The 14,099-nt window shown below is 38.5% G+C and overlaps 1 protein-coding gene across 1 annotated transcript in view; it reads left to right on the forward strand.

Moving 5' to 3' along the window:
- Positions 1–362: 362 nt before the first annotated feature.
- Positions 363–14,099, forward strand: part of LOC145771935 (heat shock 70 kDa protein 4L-like) — a 55,759-nt gene continuing 42,022 nt past the window's right edge. Inside the window, exons 1-3 of the mRNA XM_082583705.1 lie at positions 363–530; positions 5,187–5,244; positions 8,469–8,612. Of these exons, the coding sequence (XP_082439831.1) occupies positions 424–530; positions 5,187–5,244; positions 8,469–8,612 (309 nt within the window). The 5' untranslated portion in view covers positions 363–423. The remainder of the gene's footprint in view (positions 531–5,186; positions 5,245–8,468; positions 8,613–14,099) is intronic.

Below are 14,099 nucleotides of genomic sequence, written 5' to 3' on the forward strand. Positions count from 1 at the left end.
TGAATTACTGCAACAGCATGCGACGTGCGTATCTTGTAGCTCGCTTTATCGCTACTTTTGGCATTATTACATCACAACAAATCAAACAGTGCGGTCGTTATAGACTACTCTAGTATATTTTTTGCTTCTACCAAAGTAAAAATGTGCTAATTTCGAAGACTGTATGTTGATGCGTGTCGAAGTTCCAATGGCCGCCATGTGCTTGTGATTGGCCGTCGACCAGCTTGCTTCAGTCAGACTTGTTTGGCCGCCGACCAGCTTGCTTCAGTCGGACACGTTTGGCCGCCGGAAAAAATTTGTTTTGAGGCCTGTGACCAGTTATAACAATTATCATGCATATGCTAATTTTGTACCGTAGGTATATACTGTTTAACTTTATTAAGGCTGTAGGTTTCAGCTGACAGTTTTTCCTAAGTGCTTACAATGTCAGTAATTGGTTATGATCTTGGTAATGCATCATGCTACACAGCCATTGCAAGACAAGGAGGGATTGAGACTGTGGCCAATGAATTTAGTGATCGAAATACTCCGTAAGTAAAATTGTTAATTAAAAATTGTATATAAGTTGAGAATTAAAATAAAGTTCTAAAAAGAATATTTATTTCGCTACATAGTAATGAGCATCTTCAGTTCTGCAAACAAACAAACGAATTACTGCAATGAATGCTGCATAAAGGGAAAATTCAACATTTACACATTAAGAAGATTATTTTACAGTTTCAACATTTACACATTTGTGCAGGATTCTCAGCTTATTTCGATGTGATCAAGTCAACCACTTCTTGCTGACGGCGTGCCAGGGTTAGGTCTCGGTGTCTCAGATGACATTCACTTTAAAAATTGTAATTGATAGTTATTTCGTGACTCTGCCGAATAGCCAGTATAATTTTTATACATAATAATAATATGTACTAATAATAATAACATGTTTTATTTTGCGCCCATTGCGACAACATACAGTACAGGGCGATTACATAAACACACAACAGACGACTGGAAGCAGCGAAGAAACTATACAGTTATCGAGTCAGCTGCTCCCAATTATTTCGGCATCCCTTCAAGTGTCTTGCTGAGACACAGCCGCGTGCTCTACAGCGGTGTCGAACCAACGTCTTTTCGAATGTCGCGCAGACGCTGTCACCACTCGGCAACGCAAGCAGGCTATAATAATATAATAAAATGTATCTGAAGACCCTTAACCTCCGTTCTGGCTTCTCGGTGTTTAGAGAATTGCAAATCATAAATTCTTTGTAGGATCCATGTAAAAAATTTCAACCAAACGTATGAAATAAAAAAGCAGTAAAAAAACAACCAGGTTTGGTAACTACAAATGTTTTATTAGTAGAGCTTTTGCCGCCGTAAAGGCGGCTTCATCAGTACTTTAGAAAAGCACCAATAAAAAGCATTAAAAAATAATTGTAAAAAATTATTAAAGTACAGTGTAACCCTTCAAAAGGCAACGTGTGAACCATTAATAAATGATAATCTATATTAAATGTAAACAAAGTCTAGGTTTAAAATAATTCTAAGCTGACTTGAAGCTTTCCGTTAACAATTTAAATGCTGTTGTAATACTAACCTTCCTTCTACTGTAACAGCTGAGCAACGTAAAAAAATAACATAAAAATGCAGTTGAATAATGACGTCATAAATAGCAAATAAAAATTTCATTTAATTAAAAAATCGCAAGGAGGGGCTGGCAACAAAAAGTAAGCAGGAAGTAGGCTACGCTGAATAAAAGTATAATCAATCTTTCTTATTTAAACAAATAGACTCAAAACTTTGTACTCAAGTTTTTTTGGTAATGTTCTTCAAATGGTTAAAAAGATTATTTTGTAAACACTTTTTTACGGGGGTATTTTTATACCACAAGATGGCGTTATTTTGGCTTTTTTGCTAGGGTGCATACTGCATATTTTGATGCATTGTAACTTTCTAATAAATATATGTTACTTATCAAACTTGGTGAAGTTGTTGCCTGCGGTGCACGACAACTGGGCGAGACAAAGTGGGCGATACCCACTTGGGCAAGACCAGGTGGGCGACGAGTCAAGTGGGCGACGAGCCAAGTGGGTGACGAGCCAAGTGGGCGACGAGCCAAGTGGGCGACGAGCCAAGCGGGCGACGAGCCAAGTGGGCGACGGCCAAAGTGGGCGACAGAAGCGAAAGTTTAACCGCTCGGAAAAAAAAATGTGATGTTTAATTTTTACTTTAAAATATATACAATGATTGATTTGTGGAAGGGAGGCAATGAGAGTTCTCTCGCTGAGTTTCACGAAGCATTGGAAGCAACATTTTCATTATTTTTTGTAGTCTAGTAATAGCGCTTGCTGTTTGATGTTAATTTGCATTGTGACATCATCTTGACACATTATTTTGCAATTTGCGGCGTCAGGGTTTATCGTGAAGCTCAAGAGAAACCTCTCAGAAAAGAGACAAACAAATGGCCAAAGAGTGGTTGAAGTCAGTTATGAACTCTCCCTAACCCAGGCCTTAAAACTCGTGTTTTTTTCCGGCAGCCATCGTGGCCTACCGAGAGCTCCTTCTCGGCGGCCAAATCTGCGTGCTTGGAGGCCAAAATACAATAACGATAGCACAAGTAAATAGCATTAAACTTGCAACAATGCTAAAATGATCACTTAGCGTTGTTGAAGTCTGGGCGACGTCCTGCAATAGAATCATTGTACCACGCATTGAATGCTTTATTGGGATTGTAATCCGGTATTGCAGGACCATCTAACGACCCTAAATTGTTTTAACTGCTTGCAGCTCAGTAAATTGTTTCAACTGGATACCGCCTTTCATAAAACCTGACCATTTATTCCGTTATGATGTCACCATTGAGGGTGTGAAGTCACTAACCCACAGCGTTCTCAACTATGAAGACACTTGTTTTACCCATGGATGTCAACTAACCTAGTTCTCCTTTTTAACAAGGATTCAATGTCCGACAACATTGAATCGATATAAAAACGACAATATTGCCAACCAATGTAAATTAGCACTTCGGATTAACACTTGGTTAAAATAAACATCGGGAATTGCAAACAAGACTTACAGCGCTGGTGATCGCAGCTGGATATATTCAATACAACAGTAGTGACTATGATGCGCTGACCTAATTCTGCGTCACTCTTTGATACTACATATTTTCGACATTTAATCCACGATCATTCTATTGCGAAATTAAATAATTGGCTAGAAGAAACCGGTGGCCAAACTTGGCCGACAGAGAAGGTTACACAGGCGATCATTCAAGCACTACTTACTACTTAGCGGCCATGGCCGCCGGCTGCTTTAAGGCTTGCTAACCGTTATCAAAGCTTGTCAGTATAAAATATGACTTTTAATTTTTACTTTAAAATACAATGGTTGGTTTGTGGAAGGGAGGCAATGACAGTTCTCACGCTGAGTTTCACGAAGCCATGGAAGCAACATTTTCATTATTTTTTGTAGTCTAGTAATAGCGCTTGCTGTTTGATGTTAATTTGCATTGTGACATCATCTTGACACATTATTTTGCAACACACTATCCAGTCTCTGAATATTATAAACACTTGCGGTAGGTCACTAGGTCAGCCAGTGCTGAGATCTTAACTACTAAGTAGCTGGTTTGGTAGGTACATGCATTAGACATTGGAATGTTTATAGTGATTTTCAAGTGAAACAGAAGTTTTTGTTAGTTGTTCGAGTGTGTTATTGTTTAAAATACATGTAAAAACTTACATACAAATCATTAACTACGGAGATTAGCATAACTTTGATGCTCTAAAAATAAAGTCATATTTTTCAATTTTTAGGTCATAAACAAAATGGCCCTAGTCATATTTTATACTGACAAACTTTGATAACGGTTAGGGAACGTTCATAACTGACTTAAACCACTCTTTGGCCATTCGTCTGTCTCTTTTCTGAGGGGTTTCTCTTAAGCTTCAGGATAAACTCTGACGCCGCAAATTGCAAAATAATGTGTCAAGATGATGTCACAATGCAAATTAACATCAAACAGCAAGCGCTATTACTAGACTACAAAAAATAATGAAAATGTTGCTTCTAATGCTTCGTGAAACTCAGCGTGAGAACTCTCATTGCCTCCTTTCCACAAATCAACCATTGTATTTTAAAGTAAAAATTGAAAGTCATATTTTATACTGACAAGCTTTGATAACGGTTAGGGAGCGTTCATAACTGACTTAAACCACTCTTTGGCCATTCGTTTGTCTCTTTTCTGAGAGGTTTCTCTTAAGCTTCACGATAAACCCTGATGCCGCAAATTGCAAAATAATGTGTCAAGATGATGTCACAATGCAAATTAACATCAAACAGCAAGCGCTATTACTAGACTACAAAAAATAATGAAAATGCTGCTTCCAATGCTTTGTGAAACTCAGCTCTATTTTTAAAGTAAAAATTAAAAGTCATATTTTTTCCGAACGACTAAACTTTCGCTTCTGTCACCCACTTTGACCGTCGCCCACTTGGCTCGTCGCCCACTTGGTCCGTCGCCCACTTGTCTCGTCGCCCACCTGGTCTCGCCCAAGTGGGTATCGCCCACTTTGTCTCGCCCAGTTGTCGTGTACCGGTTGCCTGGTAGGGAATGAGCATACGTGATAAATATAATAACCATCCTACTTTTCATAAAAAAGTTACATACTTCCAAATATGGCACAAAATTTGTTTTTGGTGAAGAAAAGAGCTACTTTGAGGCTTGATTACTTCATTATGATGCAAATTAATTGTATTTTGACAATGCAATCATGTAATATCTAGCTAAAATTGAATCATTTTACCAAAAATAAACTTTATATAACCTTTGGGGAAAATAATAAGGTTAATTGAAAATGGTCCAAAAAACAAATGCAGAAAAGTTTATGGGGTACCTAATACTTTAAAGAATCATACTGTATTTCCAAAATTGTAATAGATACTGAGCTACTAAAATTTGTAATGCATGGCTAAATTATGCCAAATAACATTTTGACCAAGTTTGAGCAAAATCGAAGAGGGTCAAACTGATAGGTCTAGGACGCTTGGCATGGAATGACCCAGTGGTAAAACTACTGTGTTATTTTTTGGCCCGCTTGATCTAAGTTCGATATTTTAATTTTGTTATCAGTAGCACTAGATCCAATGATGATTTATTATATTAAGTTTGAAATGATATCAAGTGACCTCTTTCATTTCAGATCTATTGTGTCCCTTACAAACAAAGAACGATGCATAGGTTCAGCTGCAAAATCTCAGGTCAGTTTAGATTTTGTTTCTTTGTGCCAACTGTTTTCTCAATTTAGGTTAGTTTGTTATGTCAATCAGTGTTAAGTCATTTTTATACAGGGTGTTTCATAAAATTTGACATCATTGTACACTGTACAGTCTTGTAACTTTGCCAATTATCGTTTATACGATCTCAAATTTTAACAGTACTGTATGTAGCCTACAGATACAACATAAAATTTTATCTTTTAATTTTCAGGCATTTTTCTTTTTAAATGTAGAAATGCCATACAATGGCGTAGAAAAAGTTTTTTGTATACTGGAGTATGCTAGAACACAGTAGAATAAAACTGTGCAGCATGCATTTGCGCAACGATTTGGAAGAAAAGGGCCAGATGGAAAGCAGATTTGGACAATGGACATGGCATGAAAAGTTCGAACAAGAAGGTTGCTTGTGCAGAGTAAAAGAATCTGGGTGGAGTGGAAGTTAACCCCAGTAGAAAAGACTTGCAGAAAACTTGGGAACAGTCCGACAAAGTCCATAAGAAGAGCAAGTTTTGAAGTTCAAATTCCTGCAACAACAGTTTGGCGTGTTCTAAGGAAAGAATTGCACATAAGACTCTACAAGCTGCAACTCGTCCGAGTGTTAAAAGCAGACGACAAGGTAAAACGTTTACAAGCAGTTCTGTATTGCGATGCAACAGAAACTGGAAGAAGACCAGTTTGATGAAAAACTGGTTTTCAGTGATCAATTTCAGGCCACTTTTCAAACAAAGTGGTTAAGTAATCAGGCACAATGTTCGACTTTGGGCTGGGGTGAAGAGAACCCCCATGCCACAGTGGAGCATGTGAGGGATTCTCCAAAAGTGAATGTTTTTTGTGCAATTTCCAAGAAACATGTTCATGGCCCGTTTTTCTTCGAGGTTAATGTGAATGGCGATGATTGTCAGCACATGCTGCATAGTGCATACCTGGCTTATGGATAAACTCAGTGCAAATGAAGGTGAGGACTTCATTTTCTGGCAGGACAGTGCTCCACCTCACTGGAAGCTTTCGATGCGAGCTTACTTGAATGAGAATCTACCAGGAAGATGGATTGGACGTGGCGGTAATGATGACAGTGTGCTGCTAAAATGGCCCTCGTGCTCCTGACATGACCTGACTTTCTGTGATTTCTTTTTTTTGGGATATGTGAAAGGTTTAGTGTACGATTGTAGTACGACTGTACCCCCTCTTACCGCAAACCTAGTAGAACTGAAGCAGAGAATCACTACTGCGTTGGAGACTGTTACAGAAGACATGCTGCAATGAGTTTAGGACAAACTCGATTACTGACTTGTCGTGTTGTTGGCGGAGCACAGGTTGAAATTTGGTGAATATTTTTGAAAACCGATAACACATGTGTTGCGCTATTGATAGCATGGATATGACAATTTGATTTGATAATTTGACATGAAATTTAATATGTTTAAATCAGGGTTCGATCTTAGCGGTAGTCCGCTAGCCAATGGCTAGTGAAAATTTGCGCGGACTAGTAGAAATGTTGCAGTACTAGTCCGATTGGCTAGTGAAAATATTCGCTAGTGAAAAGTGTTGGTTTACAAAATGGCGATTGGCGACGTCACTGAGGTCACTCTCACTCTGAAATACTGCAGAAATTTGCTTGCCAGAGGCGAAATTGCATGAAGAAGGCTGCAAAGTAGGTCAACTGAGCACGTGACTACTTTTTTCTCGCATTTTCGCTAGACACGACACGTGGTAGTAATGAGCACGCCAGGTCGGCGGTCGCCACATTACAACTGATACTTCCTACAACTGTTTACAATTCTGGTTAAACTTTAAAGAGTTTACTAGTTCTGTGTTACATAGCACTATGCTGTATTTTCCAACCAGCAAAACTGGTCCCTTTTACATTGATTTATCATCTGCAGACGTTGAAACAATGTAAAAAAGACCAGCTTTGCTGACTGGGAGAGCATTTACGATCAAAGCATTTTTCTGCAAACTGTGGCAATCGGACTTCTTTTAATCTCACCGATACCTGTGATGTCACAACGCGAACTTTGACGTTGATGTTTTTGATTCAATCGTGCTATTTTTAGCTCCGTACCAGCTGTGTAGTTTTGAGTATGGAACGTGGCCTACGAAAATAGTGGTATGGTAGAAAAACACGGCTCACACTCATTGTTTGTTTTAAAATCGCAAAGTTTTTTTTTCAAGTCTTTTGCGCTGTCTGGTAAAATAATTAATTTGCAATGTTCTTCAACTGAACGAAACTGCACAAATGAAATTATGCACTGCATTTCACAACAGTAGGCTGTTTTTTTTTCAGCAATTAAAAAAAAAATTCTCCAACGTTTTCTGGTTTAAACTTTTGGACATGCTTTCCAACACTTCCCTCTCAAGCCGAAATAATTTGTCCGTGTCCATTTCTTGGAAAGCCAGTCACCCACGGATGACATCAAAAGCATTTAAACTTCTTTATTGGGAAGTGTGATTATTCCTTTTGTGTGCTCTTCTGTTTTAATAAAGCCCAGCTGTGCGAAAATTGTTTTTTTTGTAGTGCGATGTCTATTACCGTAGCTTATGGCCTGGGATTACAGACACTTGTCTTTGTTTTGATCGCATGCGTATGTCTCCCTCTGCTTCATTTCGCCTTTGAACATTGAAGACAATTATGCGAAGCAAAAAAGAGACATTCTCTTTTCGCTAACAGGCACAATTATACGATTAAATGAATGAAGTATGCAAACTAGAAGCAAATCCTGGTGCTTTTATCCGATTCAAATAAACGATTGATATGTTTAAGCAGTATACTATTAACCGATTTCGTCTGTATAATATATCGTGATCAAATGCTGATTCAACGTTACTACAAAGTGTCTAATGCTGAGTGTTAGCTGGGTAGTTATCGCTATTGTTAATACGTCATCAGACAAGTGGAAAGTCAGTGAACTGGTCGGACTAGTGAAAAATCGTGCGGGCTAGTGAAAACGGGAAGCAACTAGTCCGGTGGGCTACTGAAAAAAAAAGTTAAGATCGACCCCTGATAATTTATTGTTTACCCTTGTACTTGTCAAGTTTCATTGGCTTGGAGTACATACTTTTTGAGATATCTATGTCTCAAATTACGTCAAATTTTCTAAAACACCCTGTATATTAACGCAAACGTTTTTGGTGTAGGTACAACATGTAGCTTTCTATTTGATTAAAATCGTTTTTTTTGTTTTAATTTTAATACATAACTTTTGCAGATTGTATCAAATCATATGAACACAATATCAAATTTTAAGCGTCTGATGGGTCGACCTTTTGAAGACATCTTTGTACAAACTCTTATTCCCACTTTGCCATACAAAGTGGTGCAATGTCCATCTACTGGAGGCGTTGGTGTTGAGGTAAAAGTATAGTAGGCTATATACTGTATATTAGGGTGTCCTGTTTTTCGGCAACTTTGCAGAAAAAAATTGCTGGTGTCTTCTTCTGAATGGATTTTCAACGCTGAATTCAAAAATGACAATATTTTTTTATAATAACGTTCATCTTGAGATGGCACCTAGCGATTTTTGCAATTTTAGTGGTATCCCAAGAATGGGTCTGCTACTATTCGGTGAGTCCGATTCGGTGAGTTCCTAACCTCTAACCCTAAAACGGCAATGATAATTAGGCTACGGTAATTTAAAAAAAAATTGAAAAAATCCTCCGTTAAGGGATCGGACTCACCGAATCGGGCCATTCCGCCCAAGAATGGTAGGATATAAAGAGCTCGAACTTCTACCAAACTGACTAGAAGGAATTCTAAGTGTTTGGCATGAAGCACGATTTTCATCGTTGTAAGTCGCTTATTTGGGCCATAAGGCTACTGGTACAAGTATTTTTCATAAGAATTATCATAAACAATAAATATATATTATTATAGTTGAATTGCCTACACTTTTTAAATCTTTGATTTTATCTCTTTTTTTGTGGACCAGATATTATATTATTATATACTGGGGGCACCTTGCTATGCATTGCGCAAGGCTCACTGCTTGCAGTTTGAGCACTTTGGCGGGTTGGCAGTAGTACTATTTTTGGTGCTTACGTGCCACAAATGGGAGAGTGTCACATGGAGGTGGATACCTTCATGGCCATTCCAGTGTAAACACTGCACTGAGGAGATCGGAAGGTCGAAACGGTGTGCACTATCTGCAGTTATTATATATTATTACATTAGCTCTGTCCTTTAAACATTGAGCACTTTTATTTGCAACTGCTGCAATCATTTTCTGGATTATTATATTATTATATACTGTATATAAAACAGTTTTACAAAATGGGCTTGTTGCCAAGCAAAAAAGTTAAGTAGAGGTTTAGAAAGCAATAACTACATTTGATTTAATAATTTTCATAAGTGTGCCCACTGTTAACTTTAACCTATAATTCTTTGCCTATAACGCCCTAACCTATAGTGCCTATCATTGGCGCCGACTCTGGGGGGGGCGGAGGGGCGGCGCCCCCTCGTGAATTTAGCTCGGGGTGGCTGCCCCCCCGCAAATTATTTTTAAAAAAATCCTAAAGAAAATGTTTGTAAGTTCAAATTTGCGTTAGTTTGACCTTCATTGCGGATCGATCTCAAATAAAAGATCTACTTGTTGCAACAAGAGCGCTGCTCCTAAGATAACAAAAGAAACAAAAGTACTGTAGCTGATAAACGCCAGCATGGTGCCGTTGAAGCATAGTAACAATGATTGAAAAACGTTTTTCTTGATTTCTTCCGCTTTGTTTTTTCTTGGGAGTGTTAATAACGAGGTGCAGTTTGCTCAGTTTAGTATCTACGCGTATTAAGAGCTAAAGTTCAAAGTGACTAGCATGTAATTCGAAGTAGCCTACAGGCCTCGAAATTCGTTTTTGTTGACGGCGGACAAACGTGTCTGGTCTGAGCAGCTATCTCGGCGGACAAATCAAGTCTCACGGCGGACACACCAGTTTTAGCCGTCGGTCGTCATGCTTAATCACTTTATCTTAATAATAATTCTTCCCCATTTCAGAACTATAACTACGGTTTTAGAAGGCTTTTTAAAAAATCAGTAAAGTCATTCTAAAAGGCTTTCATCAGACCAACGACTTGCGCTTGAAGAGTCAAAGCGCCGTGTAGCTGGTCAATACGTCACATAACTGATTAATTTCCCCCGAACGAGGTCATATGGCTTATTGCGTTACAATACTCTGGGCAGTAGTCGGAAAATTTCTACACCAACGCTACTATTTTCTGCTGTGCAAAATTTCACAGGCTTTTTTCTTTAAGTTTATTTTTGCGTGTCATGTGCGCGAAAGTGAATTTTCCTTGGGTCTTTTCTTTCTTACTGTAATATCAAAACTTAACAAATTTTGTTGCATCTTGCTGTAATAGCCTACTCGTATAATCTAATTTAGTAACCAACCTTGCCGTATCATTATATTACTCGGAGATCAAAGCCAGACATTGTGACGTAAAACTTGAACTAAATTGAGGTGATTAGTGTAGAAGTACCTGTACTCCTATCGATTCTTAGCGAAGAATTCACCTTTGTTACGCTGATTCAATGTCATCAATCGTTGAAGCAACGTAAAAATCGAAAGTTTTTCTCCTTGAATGGAAGCTAAGGGATACAGTATTCACATTTTCTAGATGCGCGCTAGAATGCGCTGGAAAATATATTATTGCAACAATTGTTCGTGCTATGCAATGACGATTTGTATCGCTAGTTCCTGTGTTATTTCTCGGCGGACAAATATGACCGATCTAGGTAGTACTTCCCGCGGACATCACATGCTGTGACGACGGACATGTCCACCGTGAATTTCGAGGCCTGAACCTACATTATGAAGCTTGGCGATATACAATGGCAGATAGACGCAAACAAACATCAATGCCGACAAACAAACATCAGCATTTTGAATGTAAGCAATCAGTTGGCTAGAAAGTTTGCCCCCCCCGGCAATTTTCAAAACCCGGCGCCTATGGTGCCTATAACCTATATGTATAATGTTTAGATGAGATTGGTGAGTTATTAATGCTGTTAATGAGTATTATCTATCTGTAATGACATTAGAATCAGTTTATTTGTCATATAACACAAACATAAGAATAGTAAGGGATACTGTATGCCATAAACCAGTGTTTCTCAACCTTTTTTGGCCCAACGCCCTCTTCATGAACTGGCAAAATGTTACCGCCCCCTAACAAAAACGATTAATTACGAAAAGCGAATATAAAACAATATATATATAACTACTATTAATACTACAAAAAGAGCTCAATGCCAAGCAAAAAGCCAAGCAGAGCAAATTACATCAAATATAGGCTAGTTACTAGTCTCTAAAACCCCTTTTACAGCCTGTTTTACCTTAAAAGGGGGATTATCAGAAGGTCCTTATTCAAATAGAATTATATTTCTATTAGAATGAGGACCCTTTGATGATCCCCCTTTTAGGGTGAAACAGGCTGTAAGGGTTTTAGAGACTAGTAACTGTATTTGATAAAAAGTAAATATATTATATATTTGCGAGCATGAAATTGAAAACAGTATAGGCCGACTGGTAGTCAGTGTGAATCTTGGGCTTGGTGAGAAAGTGCCAGTTTCTTTGATGAAATCATTACGCTGGGCGGTAGATTGGTTGAATCAGAATGCCCCCTAATAATCAAATGCCTCCCTTAACCTGAGGTAATCACACCGCCTTTGCAAAATTAAAATGCCCCCCCCCCCCCCTTGGGCGGCGGTACCGCCCCCGTTGAGAAGCACTGCCATAAACTGTCATGTGGCATAGGAGGTAGCAAAAGGACCAGTTGCTCATTTAGTCAGCTGCCACCTCATGATAAATGATGAAAATAACATACACATTGAATATGGTTTAAAAACACACAAAAGACGCAAAAAAAGAAAAAAATACACAAAAAAAGAAAGAAAAAAATCACAGTATCAATTCACTAAATTAACAACACGTAAAAATAAGGGTCTGCTACTATTCAGCGAGTCCGATTCGGCTAATCCGATTCAGCAAGTTCCCTACTTGGCGAGTGCCCTATTCGGCAAGTTTTTGAAATTTTATTTTTGAAGGGGAATTATCGGGTACCGTAGCCTAATTATAATTGCCGTTATTACATCGTTAAACGTTGAAATCGTGCAGAAAGGAATAAAAATAAAATGTTTAAACTATTAAATTAAAATTCGTTATGTCAGTTCAGTTGAGTTGTTTTTATTTCTGACCATCATATGAAAAACAATACACGTCAACATAGCAAAGGTAGAAGCGACAAAACGCGAACGTTAAAACGTGCTTGTGACCGAAGAAGTTATTGAGTTGAAAGAAATGTGGCACGGTCGCAACACCTTCAGAAAAATTTAAGAAATCAAGGGAAAATAAAAAAAAAAATAAAATGTTACAAAAAAAAATCATGTTTAATGTCTATAAGTTAGTACTTTTGAATAGTTAAAATGATTAGTTTGGATCAACAAATGTGTGGCCTGCAGCTTGGATTGAAAGGAAATTATCGGGTACCGTAACTAGCCTAGTTATCCCGACCAGCAGAAATTGCCGTTTTTACATCGTTTTAATGTCGCTAAACGTTGAAATCGTGTAGAAAAGAAAACTTTGCTGACTAGGATACGTTGAAACTGGGAAACATTCACAGAAGCCCTTCAATTTGTTCCAAGAACCCATTTAGCCTAACAGTTCATTTGTACATTGATTCAACGTCTGAATACATTATCTTAAAAATTCATCATCTTAAAGGGTCTGCTACTATTCGGTGAGTCCGATTTGGTGAGTTCCTAACCCCAAACCCCTAACCCTTAAACAGCAATGATAATTAGGTTGCGGTACCGTACCCAATAATTAAAAAAAAATTTGAAAAAATCCCCCGTTAAGGGATCGGACTCACCAAATCGGACTCACCGAAACGGGCCATTTCGCATCTTAAAAATGCAACATATCGAAGGGCTTTTGTGAATGTTTCTCAGTTTCAACGCAGGCCTTAAAACTCGTGTTTTTTTCCGGCAGCCATCGTGGCCTACCGAGAGCTACAACTACTACAAGAGATACAACTATTTAGAATCTCCATTGACTTGAATTGAGCACAATAAATAACAAAGTCAGCAGTGGAATAGCAAAGTTGTGACGAAAATCGATGGAAAAGTTATCCCATGGTGTGATACACTGCATGGTATCGTGCTCTTGAAAAAACATTACACTGATGAAACATTGGTGTTTCGAACAACAAAGGCTGAGATGTCATAAGAAGAAACAATATGGAAAAATCATTAGCAGGTTGCGTGTAGCTCAACAGCAACATCAGTCTTTTACAAAAAGTTTGGTAACTTTTTTCCTTAACGGTTGTAGTGCAGCTGTTATTTCCGCAGCATGTGGCAGGCCGGATGAAAGCAGTTTGCGGGCAGGTTCTAGCCCGCGGGCCGTAGTTTGGTGACCCCTGGTTAAGTGCATCACCTAGGTGATTGCTGAGCATGGGATAATATTGGGGGGTCTGCTACTATTCGGTGAGTCCGATTCGGTGAGTCTGATTTGGTGAGTTTCTAACCTCTAACCCAACCCCCTAACCCTAAAACGGCAATGATGATTAGGCTACGGTACCCGATAATTTAAAAAAAAAAAAGAAAAAATCCCCCGTTAAGGGATCGGACTCACCGAATCGGACTCACCGAATCGGAATCACCGAATCGGACTCACCGAATCGGACTCACCGAAACGGACTCACCGAAACGGACTCACCGAAACGGACTCACCGAAACGGGCCATTCCGAATATTGGGTCCCATGTAATAGATCATTTTATTACAGCTGTTTGTAAAACAGCATTGATAAAAGGACGTTATATTTGAAGATCATACACAATTTTAAAGAAGTAAA

Source organism: Aplidium turbinatum, chromosome 6 (assembly GCF_918807975.1).
Source record: "Aplidium turbinatum chromosome 6, kaAplTurb1.1, whole genome shotgun sequence".
NCBI classification, from domain to species: domain Eukaryota; kingdom Metazoa; phylum Chordata; class Ascidiacea; order Aplousobranchia; family Polyclinidae; genus Aplidium; species Aplidium turbinatum.